Raw genomic sequence first — 25,445 nt, 5'->3', positions numbered from 1 at the left:
CCTGGGGCTAGGGATGCAGAGCTGAGGCAATATTTTTGGCTCTCATGCTCTACTGAAACGTGGCCTGTACTCTCACTGTGAAAATTCTTAGCTATGTGTAAGGGGAACACTCCTCTTAGATCCTCCATTTGACTGTATACCATCAATAAAGACAGATGGGGAAAGCAGCTGATGCAGGGACTCTGGGGTACCAGCACAAGAATCACAGTTTAAGATGAACTGTGGATGCCAATGGACAATCCCCTTGGCCTTATGAAATCCTTTTGGGTAGGAAGGGGTCCTGGCTTAGGATGGCCGACTCATCTGGCTTGCCTGAGATTGTCCTAGTTTCTTTGCTTTGGTGTTTTGGAGACCGAGTTTCTCTGTATAGCCCTGGCTGTCCTAGAACTCACTCTGTAGACCAGACTGGCCTCAAATCCAGTGACCCACCTGTCTCTGTCACCCAAGTACTGGGATGAAAGGCATGTGCCACCACTGCCCAGCTGACCGTCCTAGATTTAGCACCAAAAATCTCACTTCAGCATCTGGGCAGTCTCAAGCAAACCAGATGACTTTGCTGGCCTCTACTGTGCCAGAGGGGCTAACACCACTGCACTGACACATAGAAACCCGCTGTGGCCCCGTGGAGTGCTCACTGCTGTCCTGCTGTCCTTCACGGGCTTTAGAGTCACACGTTTGTAGTCTGGACTCTTCTCCCCTTGGTTCAACATCACAAGGCTCTGCTGGTACTCTGAGGCTTAAGGCTTGTCTGTGAGGTCATGCTGAAGGAAGAGAACGGGTAGGAAGAGCCCTCTTCTGGAGAACCCTTCTTATTGTCCAAAGGGAAACTGAGGCCCTAACAGACCCTGAAGGCCCCTCAGAGAGGCCCACCCCTCCTCCCCAATGATTCTTGTTAAGGGTACCCCAAATGCCTGGAAAAAAAAAGCAGACTCCATCCTTGCCCTAAGGGCACAAGCTTACAGTTTAGACAACATCATGTCTCAGCCTTAAGTATGTGAATAAGGTTATTTCACTCCATAGGACTAGGACTTTTTTTTTTTTTTTTTTTGAAGATTTGCTAGTTTATTTTATGCATATGCACACTGTAGCTGTCTTTAGACACACCAGAAGAGGGCATCAGATCCCATTACAGATGGTTGTGAGCCACCATGTGGTTGCTGGGAATTGAACTCAGGATCTCTGGAAGAACAGTCAGTGCTCTTAACCACCGAGCCATCTTTCCAGCCCCAGACTGGGACTTTTATTTTGCAACAAAATAAAGATTTGAAACAAAAACCAAAACGAAACAAAACAAAACAAAAAGAACCAGCTCTCAGATCTCTGTACCTTGACCAATTCAGGAAGATGCAGACTCACATAAATTTGTAGCTATTTATTTCACTGAAAACACCAAGAATAAAACAGACATCTCTTCTCCCCTCCCCCCAACCCACCCCCAGTAGCAGAAAGTTTGAGCAGTGGTCATTCATGTTCACAGCCACATATTAAAAAAGAAGAAAGAGAGAGAGAGAAAGAACTAGAACAAAACCCTAAACAAGTAGCAACAAAGAAGCCAGCACGGGCAAACAAATTTCCCCAAAACTCTCCCTTTGAAGGGGGCAGGGAAGCCATGGGGCAGGATTTGAGCTATGGCGCTTATGGCTAGAGATGCTTTTCCTATAAATGTGACTTGTCCCTTTGTTTCTCTCTCTCTTTTTCATCTGGAGGGTATTTGGAAGGAGCATGGAGCTTGTCTGATGAGGGTGGGCTCTGGGCAGTTTTTTTCTGCCAGTTCACCTGCCCTGCCACCTTGGGGCCATTGTAGTGTCCCAAGGTCTACATTAGTTGACTGCCCACCCACAGGAGCAACCTCTGCAGAGGAGGCCGTCTCAGACTGGGGCGGGGACTTGCCTCCACTTCTCCCACATGTGAACAGGCACATAGTGGACAGGGGCATGTTAGCCAACGAAAGGCAGGGCATAGGCATCTTCTGGTTGGGGAAAACCAAGGCCCCAGGAGGGCAAAGGACTCACCCAAAGCCCATTTGGTCAGAACCCTGGATCAAAGCCTACCAAAGCCCCCAGACACTTCTTTCCCCTGCAGTCTGTTGATGGTCACCAACAGACTGGCACCAATTAGGAAAATGAGGGGCACACAGGGGAAAGGATGGGGGACTGGCCGGGCTTGGTGCATAAGAAAGCCAGCCAGTGACAAAGCCAGCAAGCTCTCAAAGGTGGTGTGCACTTGCGACATCATTTAGTTTGACCCTTCATCGGTCTGGGTAGGAACATTGATGTAGAAACTGAGGTTTGGAAAAGGGATTAGGTCTCTCTTGGTAACTGCAGTGTCCCCCGGTAAAGGCCACACCCTCCTTTACCTTTAAATGGGGACATCAGGTTTGCTGAGCCTTATGAAGAAGCCTAGTTCTGCAGCAGGACAAGGGCCCACTCTTGGGTCTGGGTAGCAGTGTCTCTGCCAAGGGCAGAGGGCTACAGTGGAGTGGCTTAGACAGTAGGGCCACTCTTCTACCTTATACTTGTCCCTGGGCAGCAGAATTTGAGAGAAATGCCCAGCAGATAGCTCACTATGTGGGGGAAAGGGGAATACCAGAAAGTTCTGGATTAAACATCCCTTCCCCTTTTGCTCCCATCAACCTCCCAAAAAGCTGAGAGGACAAAGTTGTCTCCAACCCCCTGGACACATGACTCTTCCTACCCTAGAAACCTCCAGAGGGGACAGGGTCTCATGCTGGCAAAACACAGCCACACAGAGACCAAAAGCACAGAGAGGCAGCAACGTAACTCCAAGTTGGACACGGAGAATATTAACCTCAATGTTTTTTTGTTTTGTTTTGTTTTTTGTCCAAAACGTGTCATTTGATTTTTCTGAGTGTTTTTCTTCTTTCTTCTTTCTTGTTTTTGTTTTTTTGTTTTGTTTTTTTCAACATACTTACTGCATATAAAGTCATGCAAAGAAAACAGTGCAGACAGGAGATCCCCGTGGATGAGACATAGCATTCCATATAAGAGCCAAACCCAAGAAGAAGGAGAGAGAGGAAGAGAAAGAGAAAGGGAGGGAGAGGGGAAAGAGAGGAAGGGGCGGGGGAGGCCGGGCAAGCCGGCAAGCGAAATAGAGCTCACACCAGCCCAAGTTCAGGCATGAAGTAGGATAGTACATTTCTGGTACACTTGCTTGGCCAAGTTAAGAGAGGCAATGAGAATAATGCAGCTAGATGCCCGTGAGTGGCATCAGGCTGGGGCGGGAGAGCACGGAGATTAGGGGAAAGATTTCCTGGGATAGGGCAGTGAGGTCTCCAGTTCCAGAGACACTAAGTCTGGATGCTCCCGTCCTGATGGCCTCCCTGCCCTGACTCACTGTGTGCTAGTCATGCTGGTTCTGGAAGAAATCTTGTCAGCTGACCTTGAGGACCAGACTGGACGGAAGCCGTGTTTCCTGGGGCTTGAGGCCATCCCAGACATACTCCCCTCCCCCCCAAAAAACCCCTCTGGAACAGGGTAAAAACTTCCCCTCACTCCTCTTCCCACTCACTTCCCAACCCATCCAACTCTTCTTTACAATAACTTGAGAGGTCTAGTTATCACATAAATGTCCGTTAACGTGAAATCCATTTACGAAATACACAGAAGTTTGGCTGTAAAAAGGCATGCGTCCAAGTAGAAGTGATACCTAAATGTTGCTTGCTTTGCCCCTGAAACACCTTCAGATCTCCTCTCTGACAACTGAGGCTGGAATTCTCCAAGGACGTTGAGGGGCGGGGAGGGTAGGTCAACACTGAAGACTTCACAGAAGGACTGAGGCGGTGAGTGGGGGCACCTGGATGGTAGGACCCACCCCCTCCCACATGGTGGATGGTCTGGTCAAACGCAAGGCCAGCACAGAGAAGAGCAGATGAGAACAGCAGTTCCTGGCTTTGGCCCCTCTCTCAGTCTCCCTCATAAGGAGTTGGCTTGGAGACTGAGGGGTTCATCCGCGCTTCCCTGGGGACCCCAGAAGAGAAAGGATGGACAAGAGAGGCCCTCGTCACAACTTGCCCTCCTCTTCCTCACTTTCTGCCAAATGCACAGCTAGGGCCTCGTCCTCTATGGCCAAAGCCAGGCCAGGCCAACACTAGTGGGTCGGGGGTGGGGGTTCCTGGGGCCAGCACCCTGGGTACTCGACCCTGAAGAAGGTTCCCACTGGCTTGGGCAGTAGAGCTTGGGCGAGCTGGCCATTCGAAGTCATGAGGGCTTCTGTGAACAAGCAGGTTTTCATGATGCAAGTACAGAGGTGGTAATGGTGGGGTGATATGACAGGGAGAATTCCAGCAAAATCCAAGGGAGAACCAGCAGCCACATTCCACGGACAAAGAGTGGATCTCTGCGAAGCAAGAACGCAGGGACCCTGGCCTGGTCCTTCAACTGTAAGACACAGTAAACCCACCACCTTAGACACGGCCAATGCTGCCTCCCAGGATTTCCACCCAATTCTCCCCCAGCTCTGGTCTTCCCACCCTCTTTATAGCAATGTGGAGGCTTCCCCCAGGCACACCCTTAACCTGCCCCACCCCCAACAGAGATTCAGGAGAAAGGAATTCTTACTGGGGCAGGACGGAGGGTGCCCCAGATCTGTGGAAGTGGACGATCTGCCATTTGCCATCCCGGCGGTGCCAGACGCGGGTCTCCTCTGACTGGGCCGTGCGGGGGATGCCGCCCGCATCCAGGTACTGAGTGATGCGGATGTAGGCGATGCAGGCTGACTCGTCACCCATCAGGTGGATGTGAGGGTTCAGGATGGTGGTGTGCACAGGCTTGCTGTTCCGGGACCACACTAGAAGCAGGACCAGGAGGAACTGAGGAGATGTGACCCGGGGGTAGAGGGGAGACTCCTGCCTCATTCCATTGCTCTCTCAGCTTCCAGCTTCCCCTTCAAGGGAGATACGTCTGCCTGACTCATTTGCAGCAGGGGAAATCTCTGGGGCAGGGATCAGCTACCAGAGAGTCGAGGCAGAACTACTACGTAACCTAGATAACAGGACGCCACTGTACCCAGATAAGGCACACACCAAACTGTTCAAATATGGGGGGGATTTTAGAATCAGTGTAGCCCAAATATGGGTCCCATCCTTGTGGACAGCTAGCCTCAAATGTGGAATCTCCAACCGTACCCAAGACACCCCATTTTGAGACCCTGTGACACCAGTCTTTCTTCCTCATCCCCATCCACACATTCTGATTCTATTATTATTATTATTATTATCATTGTTATTATTATTATTATTATTATTATTATTAAGCACTTAATGGCAGCCACCTGGCATTGTAATCATTGTGTGCCTAGGCCTTCAACCAGCAATCAGGCCCAAATCTCAGATAAACAGAATAACAGGCTCAGAATTCTGAGCTCTCAGACACAGAGAATGTAGACCCTTAGAATAACCTTAGAGGTTAAAGGTCACCAAGCTTCCCCTTTCCAAAGTGCATGAGGCTTCCCTAGATGTCCCTGAATATGGTGCATGAGGCTTGAGGCAATGTGTCCACGAATATGTACGGAAATTAATCCCAAAGCTACCATCTCACTTGCTCTGAGCTATCGATCTCTGAAAGAAATGCAGAAGTCAAGCTCAGAGTGTGTGGTTTAGGACAATCCAGGTCCCGACCCGTTCCAGAAGGGACAAACAGTTTAGCAGTGGTAGTGGTGGGGGCTAAGCTGTGTCATTGTTGTTTATGGTTGGGGTCCCAGGAACCCCGACATAATGTGGTGTTACTTGACCAGATTAGTAGCTTTCAGGATACTCTCTTCTCATGGACATGGTGGGAGACAAGGCCAGGTGCTGGGCAGGAACGAGCGGGCAGTGGAGGTAGGAGAGAGAGGCTATACTGGATTATGCCCCTGTGAGTCTTCCTTAGAAGTAACTAAAGGGTTAAGCCTAGATTCTAGGCACCAGTGCTGAGACAACAATTGCTTCAGAAAGCAGGTCAGAGACAGGAGTCTCTTTCTGCATTTGAACCCTTTGGTGGTCTCTGCCTAGGTGAAGACTATAGGGTAGGGACAGAGAAACAGCGCCCCCAGAGGACAGAAGTGTAATGACAGCTATGATGATCCCATCTATGGGTAAGAGGATCCAAGATCCAGCTTCCTCTCTTAATAGCAGCTGCTATCACTCAGTGAAAAGAGGGTCGGCTCTGGTTCTTTAAGAAAATATAGCTCTGGGGCTGGAGAGATGGCTCAGCGGTTAAGAGCACTGACTGTTCTTCCAGAGGTCCTGAGTTCAGTTCCCAGCAACTACATGGTGGCTCACAACCATCTGTAATGGGATCTGATGCCCTCTTCTGCTGTGTCTGAAGACAGTGACAGTGTACTCATATACATAAAATAGATAAATCAAACTTTAAAAAAAGAAAATGTAGCTTCTCCCTTAACTGCTTTTTTTATAAAGAGGGAATGCTTGAAATCTCTGTAAATTAAAATGCAGCCAGAGAGGTGCAAGCCTGAAGGGGGGTTGCTGCTGTGCAGAGAGAGTGGCCCTATCAGCAAAGGAAGGGCACCGGGATGAGAGAGAGTTGGGTCCACAACTTGCTTTGTGGATTCTCTTGGACAAATCACTTCTCTCTTGCCCACAGTGGAAATCATCTGAATGGCTTCACCTGGAGTTGAGGCAGCACTACCTGTGTGTTTTGATTTTTAAACCATCTGGGAGTGCCATCTGTGCCTTAATTCCATGAGACGATTTTCCTGGTTAGCTTCGTGGTCTGTTTATTTATCTTAGAAGCCTTATTTTTAGGTATCGGTGTGTGTGTCGGGGGTGGGACAGTATGTACACATCCGTGCGATGGCCTCTGGAAGTCAGAAGAGTCATTTGGAGCTGGGGTCACAGGCAGTTATCCCATGACACAGGCAGAGGGGACTGAACCCAGGTCTTCCACGAGAGTGCACACTCCTAATCTCTGAGCCATCTCTCCAGCCCTAATGTGATTCCTTTAAAGAAAACTTTCTAACACAATCACTAGTGGATGGTTAACACGCCCACTAATGTGAATCTGGCACAGAATAAACATGGAGCAGTAAGCCCAGTGAAGAGGAAATAGATTGTTCTTGCCCTAAGCTCATCTGAGCCCTTGCAAGCCTTTGCGAAAGTGAAAAACTGGGATTTGTCAGAGATGTGAACTGAGCCCTTCTCTGCCTGGGCACTCATGGGAACTCACCAGGAAGAGCTTTCTTGTTGTTTGAGCTAATGCTGTGTATGGTGCCTAAAAATAGCAGAAATTGTGTGTGTGATATGCACCTGTTGTTTAGGGGGAATCTGGATATACCGCCTCTGAGGTCCTTCCTCCATATCCTAACCTTGGTTTGGTCCCTCTCTGACCCCTGGCCTGGGTAAGACACAGACAAGCAGAAAGCTCACTGGCTCACGCCCAGCCTCAGCACCCTGCCCACCCTGGCTGCAAAGCTGCTGGGATCTCTCTTGCAGAGGAGAGGCCCAGGAAGGACACACATGCAGGACAGAGACCTAGACAAACAGGTAGGGCACAGCAGTGTGGAATCTCTGGCTCACCCTACCTATAAGGTTATATGCAGCATAACCCAGGAGCCATCATGTTACCAACTGGGTATCTGGGATGACCCCAAACATCCAGATAACTGTAGCTTGCGGTGTGAGTTAGAGGAGTTTCCCTAAACATAAATGGGAATAAAGACCCTTCATATAACTCTCCCCAGATAAAGGAGAGGACTAGGGAGTCTAATCGTGTATCCTTGGTTTTGGGGGACCCACCCCTGCTTCACCCCATCCTCAGCCACAGGAAGAGCAGCTGGCAGTCCAGCTGCAGTAAATGGAGAGGAAACTAGGAAGGTACCAACCCCTGTCCACATGGGATCTTCCTCTTCACTGGCTCCTGAGCCGCCCCTGAGGCCCTGCCCGTCACCCTGCTGTGCCATCCAGCAGGACACGAAGGAGAGCAGACAACAGGCACCCCATAGAGAAGGGATTGCTCACGGTTTTCAAAATAGAATCGATGAAAGTCCAGGCCCTCCACCAGGTTTCCCAGGGCCTCCGGTTCGAAGGCTGTCATTCCAGGGTCGCACATCTTCCTGGGGGAAGGAAGCCAGAGGGAAGAGGGACCTGAAAAAGCAGCTTCTCACTTGTCCCTTAGAGGGTGGATGGATATGACCACACTTTCCTCAAGGGTTCCAAAAGGAGGAGTTTACACACTGCCAAGTGTGAATAACTTGCTACATCCAGGAAGCCCACGTTCAGGCCCCGGCCTTGCCACTCATTGATGATAAGGTCGCCATCACTGTTTGCCTCAGAGCCCTTGCAGAGAGTAAGGCATCGCTCGGCACAGTCCACTCTTATTCTTATACTGTACCCCATCTTCAGCAGTGACCCAAAGGGGCTTTTCCTAACTTTTCTCTTGGAGTATAGGAAGGAAGTCACTTTACACGAAGCGACCTCAGCTCCCCAAACCAAGTGTGCACACGGAGGAAGGTGCATTTTTACTAACTTGAGCAAAAGTGTCCTAAGGCTGGAACACCCTGACCATTTTTTCTGCTTTAAACGAGGAGGAAACGCCTTAAAAAAGATGAGTCCCATGAGGCTGGAGAGATGGCTTAGCAGTCGCCAGCACCTGCTGTTCTTCCGGAGGACCTAGGTTCATGGTAGTCACAACCATCTGCAACTCCAGGCCTTCTTCCGGCCTCCACAGGCGCCAGGCACACGGGTGGTAGACAGACAAACATGCAGGCAAAACACCCATCCACATAAAAGAATGAATTTTGGGGAAGGTGACATCAGAGAGGAAACAGAGGCTGTGGCAGGGGAGGGTCTCAGCAACAGGAAGTTTGTGTTCTCAGATGACTGCCCTCTTCATGTGTCAGTCTCCTGAGGTGACTGTGGGACAGCGGAAGAACACAGATAGTTCTCCCATTTACACACCTGGTACAACATAAACCCCTGTGGCCATAGCTAAGACAGGGACAGGAAATGTCCCCACACAGGCTAAGCTTCTGGTTCACACTAGAACTGGAAATCTCATAACGGTACATCAGGCCCAGCCTTGCCTGAGATGGGCAAAGCCTTTGAGGGTACCTCAAGCATACTCCTGCTGCAGAACTTCCTTGAGGGGCTGCCAGGGGTCTCTGAGTCCCCAGAGGACCTAAAGGTTACCTTCTCTAAGTGCACCATACATATGTAGAAACTGAGGCTCAAAGATGAAGGGGCTCATTTATACCAGGTTAAATTCCGGGGCCATGGTAAGTTTCAGAGCTTAGAGCTGCAAAATACCATCACAGCCCTATAATGTTACCAAGGGGGAAAGTCTCCCTGTGACAGCAAGAAAGGCCACCTCACTAGCTCTCTGCTCCCTGGTTGTGGCTTTTCAGAATCATCGACTTGATAACATTCTGACTTAGCTTTTCTAGAGCCACCCAAAAGACTGGTGAAGAGTCGGCTCCCAGGCTTTGATGCGACACCCTAGAATTCTCTGGCACACACACTTGTGCACCCTAGGGTTACACGTACCCCTCAAATACCTCATTCCTCCAGAGGCAGCCAGTGATTTTCCAATGACTGAATTCGGTTCCCGTGACTAGAATGCACATTACTGCTTCAGTCAGCCTGAGATCATATAGGTCAGGCTGTTCCCACCTCACGTTAACCCCACAGGCAAGGGTCACACTATCTTGGTTAGACACTTTTGCACCCAAAAAGCATGTGTGGGACTGCAGGTCCAGACCCGATTAGCCCTGGTCAAAATGCATAGGCTTATATCCAGAAAGAACATCCATTTTCTCTGGGCCAAGCTGAGGACTTACTTCTGGACCAGACCAGCAAGGGTGTGATGACCGCTAGGGGGCGCTAAAGCCCAGCTTATGCACTCAGCCATCTGTTTGAGACTGTGCCTTATTTCCCGGAGGGTTTAAGGTTCCACTTCGTTCATTCTTGATCGTCAAAGATATACACTCTCTGGGTCCCTGCCTGCTCCTGCCCAGTTGAAGTCGATGACCCGTGGAGATCCAGGGCAAAGACTCAGACCCGCTGGATTGGGTGGAGACGGACCGCCGTCCATTCTCTCCTCCCCCGTGCTAGGGTACAGACCACCCTTATTTCTTGGGGAGAAACAAAGCAGCTTTACTTGGAGATCCTCTGAGAATCCGGCCGGCAGGAAGAGTGACAGGAAGTGACGTGAGCTCACCGCTCATGCAGACCGAATGCGGGACAGAAAAGACAGGGGCTCCATCTCATTTGCATGCAGAGTGAGTAGGCTCAGAAGCCCGCGGTTAGCGCCCCTGAACCCAATCCAGGCAGTACATGCAGAATGAGCCTGGCTAACTCACGTGTAGGACTCAAAGTCTCCATTGCTTATGGCTTCGATCAGCTGCTCTGTCACTTTGATAATTTCCTGTTTGCGCACTGTAAGGTAGGAGGGGGACACAAATAAGGACAGTGATAGTCATGAAGAACCAAGTGCTGGCTTGTGCCAGGCAGGCTCTGCAGGGACCTGACACTGTGATCATCTCACCCATCCTTTCGCTGTTCCTGAGGGAGAAAGACCGTTAGCCCCATTTCACACGCGAGACAGAGGCTCAGTGTGGGGTGGGAGGTGGGAATGTGGTTCCCCGAGCTATAAAAGGAAAAGATGGTGGACATTCAGACTCTGAGTCTCTGCCATTCACCTTGCTTTGCCATGAGAATCAAAGCAGTGTTAAATGTTGGCTGTCACAAACCAGGGCTTCCTATGTTTGCCCGTGGGACCACAGTCTTACATCTGGGTAGCTTTTGTTCTGTTTGAGTGAGTAAGATTCAGGCAGAGCTGTCCAGAACCGTCTAGGGTCAACTGCTTTCTCAGACCTAGACGATAGCACAAAGAATCAGACTTGAATTCCAGACAGACCATCATCCAAATTCCAGTCCCGGCCCTTTTGAGCTGTTGGGTCCTAAGACTGACTGGCTCATCAGAAAAGTGTCCTCCTCAAGAGCTGGTCTGAGGGTGGGGTATTGGGATGAGCATGAAGTGTCCCCAAGCCTGGCCTATCGCGGGTGCTCGTGACAAGCACTGCCATTGTCCGCAGCCCCACTCAAGCTTGCCTTTCAAGCTCCTCCCAGACCCTGGCATCTGGGCAACAGAGGAGATGCCCGATCTCAGTACTGAAGGCATTTTCAGCAGGTATACTGGGCCCCAGTGGAGCAGAAGAGAAGCTAGCTGCCTTAGTTGGTCCAGGGCAGGCTTTCTTTCCCTCTTCCGTTCAGATGCAGGAAGTGGGCTCAGCAGGTCTCAACCTCTCCCAGCCTAGGTAGGGAATGAAGCCTGGGTGAGACTGACTCGCCCTTTTTCTTGCAAGCTGCCTAGCCTGCCTCAGACACTCATCTCAGGCTCAGAGGAGATGGAATCGGAGGGCATCCAGCCTGGAAGAACTATAGCAGGCCAGAAAGCCTAAGTCCTTTCTGAGCTGCTGAAGAAACGGAATTTGCCCAAGGACATGGAACATTTGGTGCAGTCTGGCTCACAGCCCAGAGCCTTTTCCACAGGACCCTGGTGCTCTGGCCTACATGTTCATATCCTATGTTCTCATAAGGCTAACCCCACACAGCTGCTTGGATCTCACTGCCTACCGCTAAGCTTCGATGCCAGATAATAGAGGTGAGGCCCTGAAATCTGGATGGGCATGGGCCTGAAGGCTACAGTGTGGACCAAGTAAGTGAGTGTGCACAGCTGTGGCCAGGACTTAGCCTGTGGAGTTTCGGAGCCTCCGCCCCACATCACAATGGGACTCTACCCACATCTACACCTGCCATAGCCCTTAGCTTGTGGTGTGTGCTTGGCTGAGGGATTAATGATCTAGCAATTTGGCTGAAATGTAACTCCCACAGTGCTCTGTGCCAGCTTGCCCTGACTCTGGTTGGCATCCCCTGTGCTGGGAATGTGTATAAAAGATACTGAGTGCATTTTTTCATAGGGGTTGTTCTCCGTCTTCTGGGGCCCACTAGGGTAGACGTTGTACCCAACTCACACGTGTGGAGTGAATGAATAGTTGAGCAGATAGCTCCAAACCAGAGAGTCTGGGCTGTCATCTTTGCCGTCTCCAGAGTTTTGTGCGAGTTACCAGAGTATTTGTGTTCTTGGGAGCTTCAGAACCTGAGCTCCTGGTCAGCGTTTACAAAAGCAGAGACTAGTCATGGGACAAGTGGGCTTCGCCAGCAGGGGCTACAGACTAAATCCCACTCCCTTGTGGGATCAGAGGGGACCACACAGAACACCCCCCTATGCTCCTGACAGGCTGTGGAAGCTGAGTCATAACCTTTGCCTGTGCTCTAGGGCCCTCGCTCCAGCATCTTTCCACAATCAGCTCCAGCATCTTTCCACAATCAGCTCCTTGCTCTCCTGCTTTTTGCTGCTATAACGAGGTATGTGGCAAAATGCTCCAAGTTCTGGGTTTTGGAGCCAAATTCTAGGCTTGAATTCTTGTTCTGCTGCCTCATAGCTGCATGGGACCACTCTGGGTCTCAGTTTACTCATATGGGTAGTGGAGATAATCAGTGCCTACATTTTAGGTTATTCTGCATATTGGTAGAAAGGGTGATTGCCTGCGGCCCTCCCCTGAGAACTTGAGTTCCAAGCACTCAGTATCAGCTCATCCTGTGAGGGATTAGGTCTGGACTCAAGCAAAGCCTGGCATCCACTGAGGGGCAGCTGCCATGTCTGCCCTCTGCAAACTGGGAAGCAGAAACTTGTCCAAGCCCTGCCTCAAGGTTCCAGCCAGGACACATGCTTCCTGGAGGTCTGAGTCACGGGATACAGTCCTACTGGAGTTGTGGGCTGAAGCAGCCACCAGTCAGCCAGACAAACTCCACCAGGAATGCCTCCCGGGCTTGGGGCCTTCCCGGCTGAAGTCTGCTTCCGAAAGCTCCTCCATGTAGGAGTTTGTCTTTCTTCTTCCTAGGTCCCCAAAATGAACACCTGCTCCCCAGTTCCCATCCTCCCCTGACCAAGCTTCTCTTCTCAGGAACGGGGTTTCAGAGCCACTGCGGGCTTGTAACTGTCTTCAAAGCTCCCTAAGCTGTCTGGATGTGTCCGAGTGTGACACACAGTCTGATGGTAGACCACTAGGCCTGGAGTCACACCATAAGCCTCTGTGAATTCAGTGCTAGCTGGGGCTGGCTTGGCTATACTTTAAGACACCAGGATACCAACGTTTCCAAAAGTCAAAGTTACTGGCGCAGGAATCTCCCTAGCTTTGTTCTCTGACATGGAAGACCTGGCCGGAGCCCGGTGCTTGATGAACCTGAAGGCCACTCTGATAGGGGCATCCCAGGATCCCAGCAGCTCCTATTGTTTTTAAGCCAATTACTGTATACCTCTAACTAGTATCCTCACTCAGGGCATCTGGGATATTCCCCTACAGACAGGAAAGTTGAGGTCCCAGGGAGATGAAGAAAATCTTTTGGCTAGGCTGTGGTAGCATATGCCTTTAATCCAAAGCATCTGGGAGGCAGAGACAGGGAGACCTCTTTGAGTTGGAGGCCAGCCTGGTCTACAGAGAGAGTTTCAGGACAGCAAGGGCTACATGGAGAAATCCTAGCTTGAAAAAAAAAGAAAGAAACAAAAAAGGAAGGAAGAAGGAAGGAGAGAATCTCTCTTAAGATCAGAGTACACACTGAGGTCCAGCTGGGGCATACACTCCTGACTAGTATTTTCTAGTGTCTACCCAGCATCTGGGGAAGCGCTTCAGCCTGGAGAGAACAGGTTGTGCACAGAGGCAAGGGCCTGGGGAAGAAGCTGGGAGAGCCTGTCAAGCTCAGAGAGCAATGGCCCTGCAGGAAGTCAGAGGATCTCTGAACAGCTCATGGTCTCACTTCCCTCCAAGAGTGCTGTTCTGGAGAATCCCATTTCCAGTTAACTGTAACACTAGATCAGAGTCCACCAAGCTGACTACAGTTCTCATTTGGTAAGAAGGCTTAACTTGGAAAACAGTGTGGTACCCTGGGAAAAATCCTCTGAGCAGGGGGGAGTCTAAGGGCTCTTACCTGCCCTCACAGAGAGGCTCCAGCACATTTGGTTACTGAGCCTTTGGCCCGTGAAGAGAAGCTGAGGCAGGGAACAAGGTCCCAGATCTTCGGCTAGTGACCATGACAGTTAATCTCGACTGTCCAATGAACAGGATTTAGGATGACCACAGAAGCACACCTTTGAGTGTGTCTCTGAAGGTGGTGTTCCCACAAAGGTTTATCTGAAGAAGGACAGGTCATCCTGAATGTGGGAGGCATCATCCCACAGCCTGGGGCCCAGGACTGGCTGACAAGGGAAAAGAGAGCTGAGCACTAGCCGCTGTCTGTGCTTGGGCTGTTGTTTCCTGCCTGCAAAGTCGCCGTCCCCAGCTGCCTTATGTTCTTACAGTCATGACTGCCTACCATAATGGAGGTACCCTCAAACGATGGGCCAAAACAAACCCTTCCTTTAAATTGATTTTGACAGACTTTTTTTTTTTTTTTTTTTTTTTTTTTTTTTTTGCCACAGTAAAGGGGAAAAGTAAGTAATACCATAACCTATGTGGGCCTTTCCTCCCTCTGTAAAAGGGAAAAGCAAATTAAAATCTGAGACAAATTGTCTCCCTGACTCTTTAAAGTGGAGGCAGCTGTTGGCAAATGTGGGGCTTCAGGGCATCACCCGAAGTCACCATCCAGGTGGAGCATCACACTGACAGCCCGTTTTACATTCCCAGTGCATACACATTTCATATTCTATTCCAAATATTCTGTCTGTTTAACATATAAATATTTGTCTTAAAATAGTCTTTGAATCCAATTGACACTCCGAGAAAATGTCATGGTGCTTCCTGTCACTCAACTACAGACTCCAGTTTGAACAAAAAAAAAAAAAAAAACAGAAATGAAGAGATTTCTTGGCGCGATCACCACGTGGCAAATGCTGTGTGTGTACTGTGCGTGCAGCTGACATTTCATCTGCACCGAAATAGCAGAAGTTGCTACTGTTATCATAACCTGTTTATTATTAGGAACAGACTCAGAGAGGTTGATCAAGTTGTCAAAGGTCACGCAGCCAATGGAGTATAGAGCCAAACCACCTCTAATGTGTCTATCTGCTCTAAGGTCAGGAATAGAATCTAGCTGCCTCAGAATCCCAGAGCCCATCTTTTTCCACCGGAGCCGAGAGTCTCACACATGGTAAATATCTAAGAAGCAACTTGCTTTAGTCCTTGGCGACCTGTGGCATAAAGTCAGGTTAGGCATGTGATCAGGTCAGACCCGTGAGGCCCAGTGACCAGTGGTGTCAGCAGGCAGTTCCCTAAGAGATTGCATTTGCAAGGCTGTCCATGGAGCCATGATAGAGCACCAATTCAGTAGTGCTAGACTGCTTCCCCACCAATCTGAGAATGCCAGAAAGGGACAGCCACAGACTCACACTTTCTTCCAGGCCCCTGAAGGTTAAGGAACAATCACACTGTGTGAAAACTACCTACAAATCTACATTACGTGCTCCCCCCCCCCATGACTTTATGAAATGCTTATCATATAAACACAACCTTTTGTTTGTTTCAGTTTAGAGATTTAAGCCCAGGCCTCCTGCATACTGGGCAAATGCTCTACCACTGAGCTCTAAATCCTAGCCGCACTGTCTGTCTTTCTTTGGAGCCAACCATCAAAACTCTTAAAAACAAGACAAAACAAACTAACAAACAAAAAAACCCCACCAATCACCTCAACTAGTACAGGTGAGTTTCCTCCAGGCCAGGAAGCCTTCCCCATTTTACAACAAACCCTCCCCCGACTCAAGGCATCTCTGGCTCCTTCCCAGTGTGCAGACCGCTAAGTGTGCTCTAGTTTCCCTGACTTGGGAAATGTGAGAGGCAGGGTGCTGGAGGGACCATGGGACTTTGTTAACCAGTAAGGATCTGTTTCTTGTACAGAATCAGAACATTGCTCCTTCCCAGAATACCTTCCCGGGGCCTCCAGTACCCTGTTGGTTCACCAGGGCGTAGACACAGATGCCTGGGTTCAGATCCCAACCCCACCTTGAGCCAGTTTCCCCAAATTCTCCACAGTGTGCTCTTGCCTGGAGAAGAGGGTGCATGAAAGGGTGAACTGTGGGAACATGGAAAGGCCAATGGTTCTCAATCTGTGGGTCACATAGTGGATATTTATGTTACAATTCACAACTGTGGCGAAATTGCTGTTACAAAGTAGCAACAGAATTATTTTATGGTTGGTCACCACAACATGAGGAACTGTATTAAAGGGTCACAGCATTAGGAAGGCTGAAAACCACTGCTCTAGGTCCAATCTTTTCACACTGTGAAATAACGTTCCAATCTGCAATGTTTACAATATGATCACAAATGTCTTTTTTTAATTGAAAAAAAAAAAAAAACCAATGTTTTAGAGTTGGAGGGATGGCTCAGCTGTTAACACTGGCAGAAAACCCCAGCTCAGTTCCCAGCACCACGTGGCTGCTTACAACCATCTGTAACTCCATTTTCAGAGAATCCATTACCTACTTCTGGCCTTCAAGGATGCTTACACATGTCAGCAAAATATTCATACACATAAAATGAAAATTAAGTGAAACTCTTAAAGAGTAGGTATCCATGAGCTGAATGAAGATGGCTGCTCTTGCTATTTCCTTTTTCCAGACTCCTGTTTGCACAGAGCTCCTTATCCACCTGACGGGTTTTATTGTGAGCCCAGGCTTCAGCTGGTCTCAGCTCGTGTTCCTTCTGCCTCCGTGCTTCGAGCTAATGTGCCACCCTAGCGCCCTCAGGCTGACCAGGGCACTTCTGGAAACTGTTAGGACATGAGCTACAAAACCACTGCATCTTTAACTTGCCTTTGGTTTCAGATTCACAGATGTGCCCCAGCACAGAACTTCCTGGATTCCTGTACTCTATCCTGTTATTCTTATTGCTTTATGTTTTAGAAACTGATGTCCGTTAAAAAAAAAAAAAAAAAACAAAACCAAAACCTAGAATAACTTACCTCAAATGGAAAACGTACGTTATTACTATGCATCTAATGCCTAAATATGTTGATTTCCTCTGAAAAGACAATGAAATAAACCCATAAGCTAAAGAGAGTCCCTTCTGTACACCCACAGGACTGGGGAAACCATATCCACAATATGTCCTGATTATCAGGAGCCAAGTCCAGCCACAGAATGGTGGGAACAACATTGAGGGGGGTCTTCTCAGCAGGCCAAGCCTCCCTACCTTTGGTGTCTTCATCCTCAATGGTGGTGTTGGTGCTCTCAGAAGATTCCTGCCAAAGAGAAGAGGGAGGTGGTGAGGAGGGCCTGGCTTCAGGAGGGGCTGGGTTACGGTGGCTGCCTGGCTGCCTGGCCATTCGACGGTCTCTGTGGCTTCCCAGCCTCTGCCGTCCAGATGCTTCATACAAACCCTGCCAGACCCTCCAGCCTGAGGGGACCCAGCTAAGCAGGTGGCCGAGACAGGGCCGGTATGAAGCAGTACCTGCAAGGAGATCCCTGGCCTCTCTGGGATGGTTGAGAGGGGATTTGGGGCGTCCTTTCTGCTCAAGGAGCAAAGAAGGGGTACAGAAGAGCAGAAAGACACCATGGAAGCCACAGAATGGGAGAGAAATACATGCCCTGGCAGGAAAAGAAGAAAGAGAGAGGCAGGCCCAGTGTGAGAGAGGGTGGGCTTTTCAGAGGGGAGAAAAACCGCGCAACAGAGACAGCCATGAAACCAGAGGAAGAGGGACACGGGCCACCGTGTCACCCCTGACACACTGTAGGCAGAGGCATGGCTGTGCTTCCTCTGCTGGAGTAGCCTGCACAAACTCAAGGAGCCTCCATGATGTCTGCTGCTTTGGCCAAACTGAGCCCCACCCTAGCAGCAAACGGCACAAATCAAGCCCTGAGATAAACTCTTGAGCAGAGGGGTGGGAGAAGCAAGAAGCCAAGGGCTGGACTTGGTTCAAATCCACCTTTGGACTGGAGAAAGGCCTTGGATCTGCTGTTGGCCTGCTGGTCTGGGCCATGGAATTGGAGGTATCAACAGAAACACGCAAACAACACACACACACACAACACAACACACATATTGTCACACAATGCACACATACCACGCATGCCCTGAGCACGCTCTCCCCCGCCCTGGGTTCCTGTGCAGCCTGCAGGAGGGAGGCAGGAGCGAGGGAGCAAGGGTCTGAGGCCCAGCATTACCCGTGTTTGGGAGACGGCAGACACTCACCATTAACTGAACGCTGGAACTGGACTTTCTTTTCTGGAAAAACAAGGAGAAGAGATGGGACAGGAAAAGACACAGCGTGAAAACAGCAGGGAGGTTAGGAAGGTGGATGGCCTCGGGGCCATCCCCTGTGGTCTTTTCTGATAAGCAACGTCTAGCCTGGTATTTTCTGGGTCTTCAAAGGCCTTTACCTGGCTCTGCCAATCTAAGCTCTGGGTTCAAGGCCAAGCTTGCCTTCCACTAGGGCCGCCTGCCCTTTTTCGCTCTAATAGGAAAGTTTTTCTTGTATCTTAGATGCTGGCTGCCTGGTCCTTTTAGGGGTGCTCAGACCTAGAGATGAACCCCAGACTCTCCATGGTTTTCTACTAAACAAACCCTACTCACTTGGGAACTTGGTCTTTTAATTTTGTTCCTCGTGAAACCCAAGGCTATATGTATGCCAGGCAAGTGCTCTGTTACTGAGTCCTGTACAAAAGAGCAGGTCCCCTCTGGGGATCTCAATTAAGTCTTTCCTGGTCATGTTCACTTTCAAGAATATCCTCAGGTGACCCTGCAGGCACCGTAACAATCCCGTTTGTGTTCATGACTCCTCAGCAACCGTGTTATTCAGCTTCTTTATGCTGATAGAGAAACTGAGGCACAGCCAGACGTCTGGAACCTGAGCCTGGTGTCCCTGCCTGTTGGCCTAGTTTAGTGTTTGTGGACTGTACTGTTCTTGTGTTAACTGTGGGGTCCAGGGAAGAGGTGGGGACAGTGTAGGCTGCCTCTCCATCACTCAGTCCTCAGAGCCAAGCATCTTGAAGATTTGCTCATGGGTAGAATAGAGGTCCTGAGTGACACATCCAGAGAAGACAGACGGGAGTCCTGAGAGGAGTGGCAGTCTTCACAATCTCTCTTAGAAGTCAATAGACATGCCGAAGGGAAACACGGGCGCTGAGGGCAAAGCCCTTCCTTCTGCCCTGGACTTCAAACAGACTCTCCTCAAAGGCTTGTGCTTTCCCAGATACCGTCCTTCTGAGAGCCAGAAGCCCCTCGCCTGCTACCCCATGAAGAGAGTAAAAGAGAGACTTAAGGTCTCTCTTTAAAAGGTCTCTCCAGTGTAGGCCTATGCTACAATAAGTGCTGTCTATGCCTTGAGACTCAGGTTAGATTTGGGGCTTCCTGATTTTATATTCCAGTAAGATCTGTATGCTAGCTAATGTGTGCCCTTTAACCAGGGCCTCTACACACTGGGCTACCTTGATGGCGTTTTCTATCTCATGGCTCATGGAGCATGAGTGCCCACCTGCCCAGGTGGCTTCATCACAAAGCACAGCATATGCTCCTTTCTTCCTCTCTTTCTCACTGCCTCTCCTCCTCTCTCCCTCTCCTCCTCAATGCTGGCCTCCCTCCAGAGCTGCAGCTTGGCCAGACAGTGTGTAGGGAAGGGCGACAGGCCGATATGGCTCAGCTGTCAGCAGAAACCCAAGGAGACCCACACGGACCGAAAGGTTCCAGGCGGGACATGAAGAGGGAACACAGGGCAGAGACTGCATCAGATTCGGACGCACAGTGACAGGATGGGACATGGGGGAGAGGTGGACAACGGCACGGATGGGACACCAACAGGGCAGTGAGTGGGGTGAGGGGGTGAGAAGAACAGTGTACTCCTCCTATGGAACCCAAGCCTAAGGAGGCCAGGGCTGGAGACAGAGACTCTGTCTCCTAGAATGACAAAGGAGGGTGACGGTTATCCCACCTGACCAGCACTTGAGAGTTGGGATGAAAGTGAGGGCTGTCAGCAGAAGCAGAGTTGCTTCTCCTAGAACCTTAGAGCTCTAAGGTCAACAAGGGTTGCAGAAAGGAATTACAGTCCATCTTGGCCCTGAGAAGCCGGTAAAGGCTCAAGAAGTACAAGAGTGAGCTCCCGTCAGTCTGGTCTAGCGGCACTGCGGTCAGTGACAGAACAGGCTGCCTCTCCAGTTAAGCTCAGAGTGGAGCGGTTTGTCTCTCAGCACACAACTGGAGAAATTGTGTGAAGAGAGCATGGATTCCCCCCCTTAAGCTGAGGGTGTGTCTGGATGATACAGCTCCCAGAGGCCTCTCAGGTGAGACGACCTCACCAGACTTTAGAAATAACTCTGTGCTCTCCTGGTGGAGATAGCAGGGTCGGGGCCAACCTCTGGGAAGACACATCAATGAGGTTTTGACTCAATCCCATGGCTTTTGGACTTGAGGATTTAAGTGTCTAGCTGTTACCTCCCAACCCTGTTAGCTTCTCTGCCCCATGGAGAAACAAGGTAGAGCCAGGCAAGTTCCCCAAGTCCCAAGCCAGCCTCCAATTATCACCCCCACTTCATGTCTAGGAAAGGAAGGGGGCTGAGCTAAGAAGAGGTGTCTAGGACAAGGACAACCTTTGAGTTTCTCTTCAGCCACATCTAGGCCACCCTGAGAAGTCACTTAGGGTGTGCCCTACCCTGAATGAAGCAGGCACGTTCTATCCAGCCGTGCTCGCTAGAAACCACCCTGGTAACTAGCACAGAGTACCATACTTTACGCAATTCTTAACCTTGGCCAGTGCTCCCTTCTGCCTCTGTCCGAGAGCAGCTAGATCTGAAGTTTCAGCCTTAGCTCTAGCCCAACATAAGCCTCTCCTGATCCCAAACCCGGTGGCCCTTCAACAATTCACCAAGCCCAGTATGATCTCTTCAACCTTCTGCCAGGGCCAATCCAGACCAGGGTACCCCAACCCAGCAGCTATACATGGTGGGTGGAGGGGGCCTCAGACCCTTTAAACCTGCAGCCCCCATGTGGTACATCCCTCTAGCAACTGTTTCAAGTTGGGAGCAAAAGTTGACTCAAGGATACTCAGACAGCAGAGCAGGGTCCGTCATAAGATGTCTGTTAATTCTGTGACAAATGTGTTAACTTTTCATCTGAGGTTTCCAAATGTTTCCTCAAGCACGTTTTGTTTTCTTCCAGAGAAAACAAAGTCAGACACTCGAAACAGGAAAGACATTCCCGATCTGATGGCTTCCCGCGTGCGTTAGTTAGTACAGTTCACACTCTCAACATGTGTTAGCCCAGCTGATCCACACAGCCAACCAAGGGGAGGTTGGGGGAGGGGGAAGCACAGCCCCGGGGCTTGAACCAGCCATGCCCCGGGTGTCAGTGACCCACCCTGTTTTCTGACCCAGAGTGATAACCCAAGCATGGAGTTGTTAAGGTTGAAATAGTTGCAGGAAACCCAGGACTTTGAAAACCGAATTTTCTCCTTTCTGTATCACTCAGTCCCAGAAACCTTCCTAGAATATTTGGGTCCAAAGATGTTCATTTTGAAAAGCATTGGTTTTTGTCTAATAACCAAATAATTATGTAAAGTCTTAATGGCAGGAACACATTCTGAGAGATGTGTCATGAGGTGGCTATGTTATGTCACTATGTAGGTAGGTGTCTTTATGTCTTCTTAAATTATGTCATTATGTCACTATGTAGGCACCTTAGACCACTATATAGGTACCTTAGACCACTATATAAGCACATTAGAACCCTATATAAGCACCTTAGAACACTATATAGGTACCTTAGATCACTTTATTGGCATCCTAAACCACTATATAGTCACCTTAGAACACTATATAGGTACCTTAGAACACTATATAGGTACCTTAGACCACTATATAGGTACCTTAGACCACTATATAGGTACCTTAGACCACTATATAGGCACCTTAGACCACTATATAGGCACCTTAGACCACTATATAGGTACCTTATAACACTATATAAGCACCTTAGACCACTACATAGGTACCTTAGAACACTATATAGGCACATTAGACCACTATATAAGCACATTAGAACCCTATACAAGCACCTTAGAACACTATATAGGCACCTTAGACCACTATATAGGCATCTTAGATCACTATGTAAGCACATTAAACACTATATAGACACCTTAGAACACTATATAGGCACCTTAGAACACTATATAAGCACATTAGACCACTATATAAGCACATTAGAACCCTATATAAGCACATTAGAACACTATATAGGCACCTTAGAACACTATATAAGCACATTAGAACACTATATAAGCACATTAGAACCCTATATAAGCACCTTAGAATACTATATAGATACCTTAGAACACTATATAGGTACCTTAGAACACAATATAGGCACCTTAGACCACTATATAGACACCTTGACCACTATATAAGCACCTTAGAACACTATATAGGCACCTTAGGCCACATGATATCTCTAGTGCTCCTAGGCTCCAAATCCACACAGCATATTACTATACCAAATACAGAAGGCATCTGGTAAGTACTATGTACCTAAACAAATCTAACCATGCCTAAGTATGGCACGGGCCTGGCATAGTGGTGCACACCTGTAAATCCAGCCCTCTGGAGACTAGGCCAAGAGAGTTTGAGGCTGGCTTGGGCTGCATGGTGAGATTCTATCTTTTAAAAAAGGCAAGGCAAGGAAAACGTTGGGGGAAGCTACAGTAAAACCGCTAGGCAATAGGAACTTCCCAGCTCCACTGCAGCCCTTGAGGATCACCATAACCTATAAGGTCTGTCGCTGCCTGAGCATCATTACACAGCATGTAGCCACGGCCCTCAAGCACACACAATGAGACAGGAGAATGGTTAAATTTGGGAGAAGGGTTGATTTTTCAGGGGGGGTGGTGGTGGTTAAGTTTCCAGAGCTGAAATCTTGAAAATGATCACCAAGTCCACATCCCAACCTTGAGGCACTTAAGAGAGGACCTAAGGTGGGAAAGGGGGATGGGCAGAGGGGAGCCCAATTCCAGCCTGAGATTCGCCCCAGCCCAGATTCTCCCCCATGCAGTCCCAGGCAGCCCATAGACATTCTGATCGAAGCTGTGCAACCGTCAGCACACACTGAATGGCCATCCAGGCCATTCAGGACCTCACATCTTCTAATGTCCTGGGTGGGTGGGTACGGAGTCCAGAATAAAGCAGTCTCCGGGGACGAGGACCCCCCACCACCACCACGAGGCAGTCAGGTAGCAGAGGAGGAGGGGCCTGCAGAGAGCAGAGGGACTAGGCCCCAGAAAGCAGAGGGAGAAGTGAGAAAAACAGGAAAGAGGGGCCAGAAAGTATGGAGAGAGGCAACTTGGGCATCAGGGGTGGGCACAGGGGGACAGGCACTGGTGGAGAACAGGGCCCTCTGGATCCCAAAGCCTGGTCAGACTAACAGTGGCCCATTCTCCATGGGCCTTCCAGGCTACATTAGTGTATAGGCCAGGCCTATCCAGTCCCTCACACTTGGGCAGGAGGAAGTTACCTAAGTGGCCACTTCTGTCCCCTTTGTACCTCTGTACAATTTTCCAGACCCACAGAGCCCCAGATCTGCCCTCCTCAAGATCTGCCCCTCTCCTGCACTCCGGGCAACGCAGGCCATCTGCCACCCCCAATCTGCTCCCAGCAAACTTGGTGAGGGGTGGGCACCGGAGCACAGACCGGGGGATCTGGAGAGGGCTTGGCTCTGGGTCTGACATGTCACCATTAGTGAGGCCTTACAGCAGGTCTCTCTGCCAGAGTCAGGCCTGCTGGCTCCTGGGGACTTACCTTCACACCATCGCTCTTCTTGTTTCCTCCGCTCTTCCCCCCTGTGGAGGAGAGAAAGTAGAGGGTTAGCAACACCAGGCAGGGCACCAGGGCCCACAGTGTGAGGAAGAGCAGCATTCGCAGGCAGCAGAGTAGTGTAAGGTGGACTGTCGGAACAGAGTCAGCCGGACGACCAGCCTTCCTCCCACGTGTCTTCTTCCACTGTCTACTTCCTCAGAGTGGGCCCGGGATCCCCAGTTCTCAGCAGTCTCAGGGATAGCCCTGTGATTTGGGGGCCTGGAGAGGTGTCCGGGGTGCCCCGGGACTGAAGGGGTTGCTGTTTCAGCTTGGGGATTCCCTCTGGATCCCTGACACCAATGCTGTTGGTGGCCAACTCGGAAGCCTGCAGCCGGATGGAAAGCTGGAAGCTCCCTGCTTTGGCCCCCACCTGCCCTGGCCTTCTCTAAATTTAGCCCCATGCTGCTGCTGAGGTCATGTGTCAGCCCTGCCTACTCACTCTGGACAGCTGCGGACTGCATTTTGCTGGTGACAAGAAGCAGATGTCCCCCTGCTGGGGCCCACCCTACCAGAGCACTCATTCCCTGCCTTTCTTCTCAAATGGTACAGGCCTAACTAAGCTCAACCTCTGGAGTTCCATCGTGGAGCTGGCTGAGTCCCAGTGGCAGACAAAATCCCAGCCACAGTCCTCACGGAAGCTCGTACCATGCATTTCCCTTACCTCCCTCGTCTCTTGGCTGGAGCCCTGGCATCGGCATGAGCCAGAAGGCGGCATGAATGCCTAGCCCTGCCCTGCTATGATATCTGGATGCTTCAGACTTAAAAAAAAATGCTCTATGAAGTGCTTAGCACAGCATTTGGGGTATATACAGTCGGTGCTCAATTACAGCTATGATTAGTCCTTCTCCAGGAAGCCCTAAGAGGGTAAACAGGGGGTGGAGGTGGGGTCACTGATGGCCCCAGGGCTCTGAAGGATGAGCTCCCCATACCCCAGCCCTCAGTCCTGTAACCTGTCAAAACTCCCAAGGGGTAGAGGTCATTTCCATGTGGCAAGTCTGAAAGGACTGGTGTCTGTCTCTCCAGGCTGCAAGTGGATGCAGAAGGAGCAGAGGAGCTTGTTTGCCGTGGAGACTCTCCGTTCCCGTCCAGGGTTGCACAGGTTTGTGTCCAATGTAGCAGACTCTGGTTTTCTGTTCAGAACGGGCTCAGACGGGCCCTGATTCACTGTGTGACCTTGTTCTGATCTTCCTGCTTCCATTTCCTGAGTCCTGGGATTACAGCCATGTGCTACCACACACATACACACACACACACACACACACACACACATACACACACACACACACACACACACACACACACACACTGCTGTTGGGGTTGGGTTTTGTTGTTGTTTGTTTGATTGATTTTTGTTGTTCTGTTTTGTTTCTCTAGACAAGGTCTCTCTGTGTAGACCTGGCTGTCCTGGAACTTGTTTTGTAGACAAGGCGAGCCTTGATTTTTATTTGTTGCTAGAGATAGGCTTTATGCATTTTGGGCAAGCACTATACTAGCTATACTAGCTAAGCTACATCTTTGTCTCCCAGACTGGTTTTCAAAAGATCACAAAACTCTGGAGTAGGGGATGGGGGAGGGTGTCTTTTTAAATCTCTTGATTTTTTAAAA

General features: G+C 49.9%; 1 protein-coding gene across 1 annotated transcript in view; it reads right to left on the bottom strand.

Annotated features, from left to right (window-relative positions):
• Positions 1 to 1,438: 1,438 nt before the first annotated feature.
• The window catches only part of CAMK2A (calcium/calmodulin dependent protein kinase II alpha), a gene marked incomplete at its 5' end in the record, with an annotated part of 60,596 nt that continues 36,589 nt past the window's right edge, over positions 1,439 to 25,445 (bottom strand). Inside the window, 7 exons of the mRNA XM_080920196.1 lie at positions 1,439 to 4,397; positions 4,578 to 4,806; positions 7,973 to 8,067; positions 10,312 to 10,387; positions 17,197 to 17,245; positions 18,196 to 18,228; positions 23,784 to 23,824. Coding sequence (XP_080776322.1) covers positions 4,394 to 4,397; positions 4,578 to 4,806; positions 7,973 to 8,067; positions 10,312 to 10,387; positions 17,197 to 17,245; positions 18,196 to 18,228; positions 23,784 to 23,824 — 527 coding nt within the window. The 3' untranslated portion in view covers positions 1,439 to 4,393. The remainder of the gene's footprint in view (positions 4,398 to 4,577; positions 4,807 to 7,972; positions 8,068 to 10,311; positions 10,388 to 17,196; positions 17,246 to 18,195; positions 18,229 to 23,783; positions 23,825 to 25,445) is intronic.

This window comes from Micromys minutus, assembly GCF_963924665.1.
Source record: "Micromys minutus genome assembly, chromosome: 8".
NCBI lineage: Eukaryota > Metazoa > Chordata > Mammalia > Rodentia > Muridae > Micromys > Micromys minutus.
This window is presented reverse-complemented; position numbering and strand designations above follow the sequence as displayed.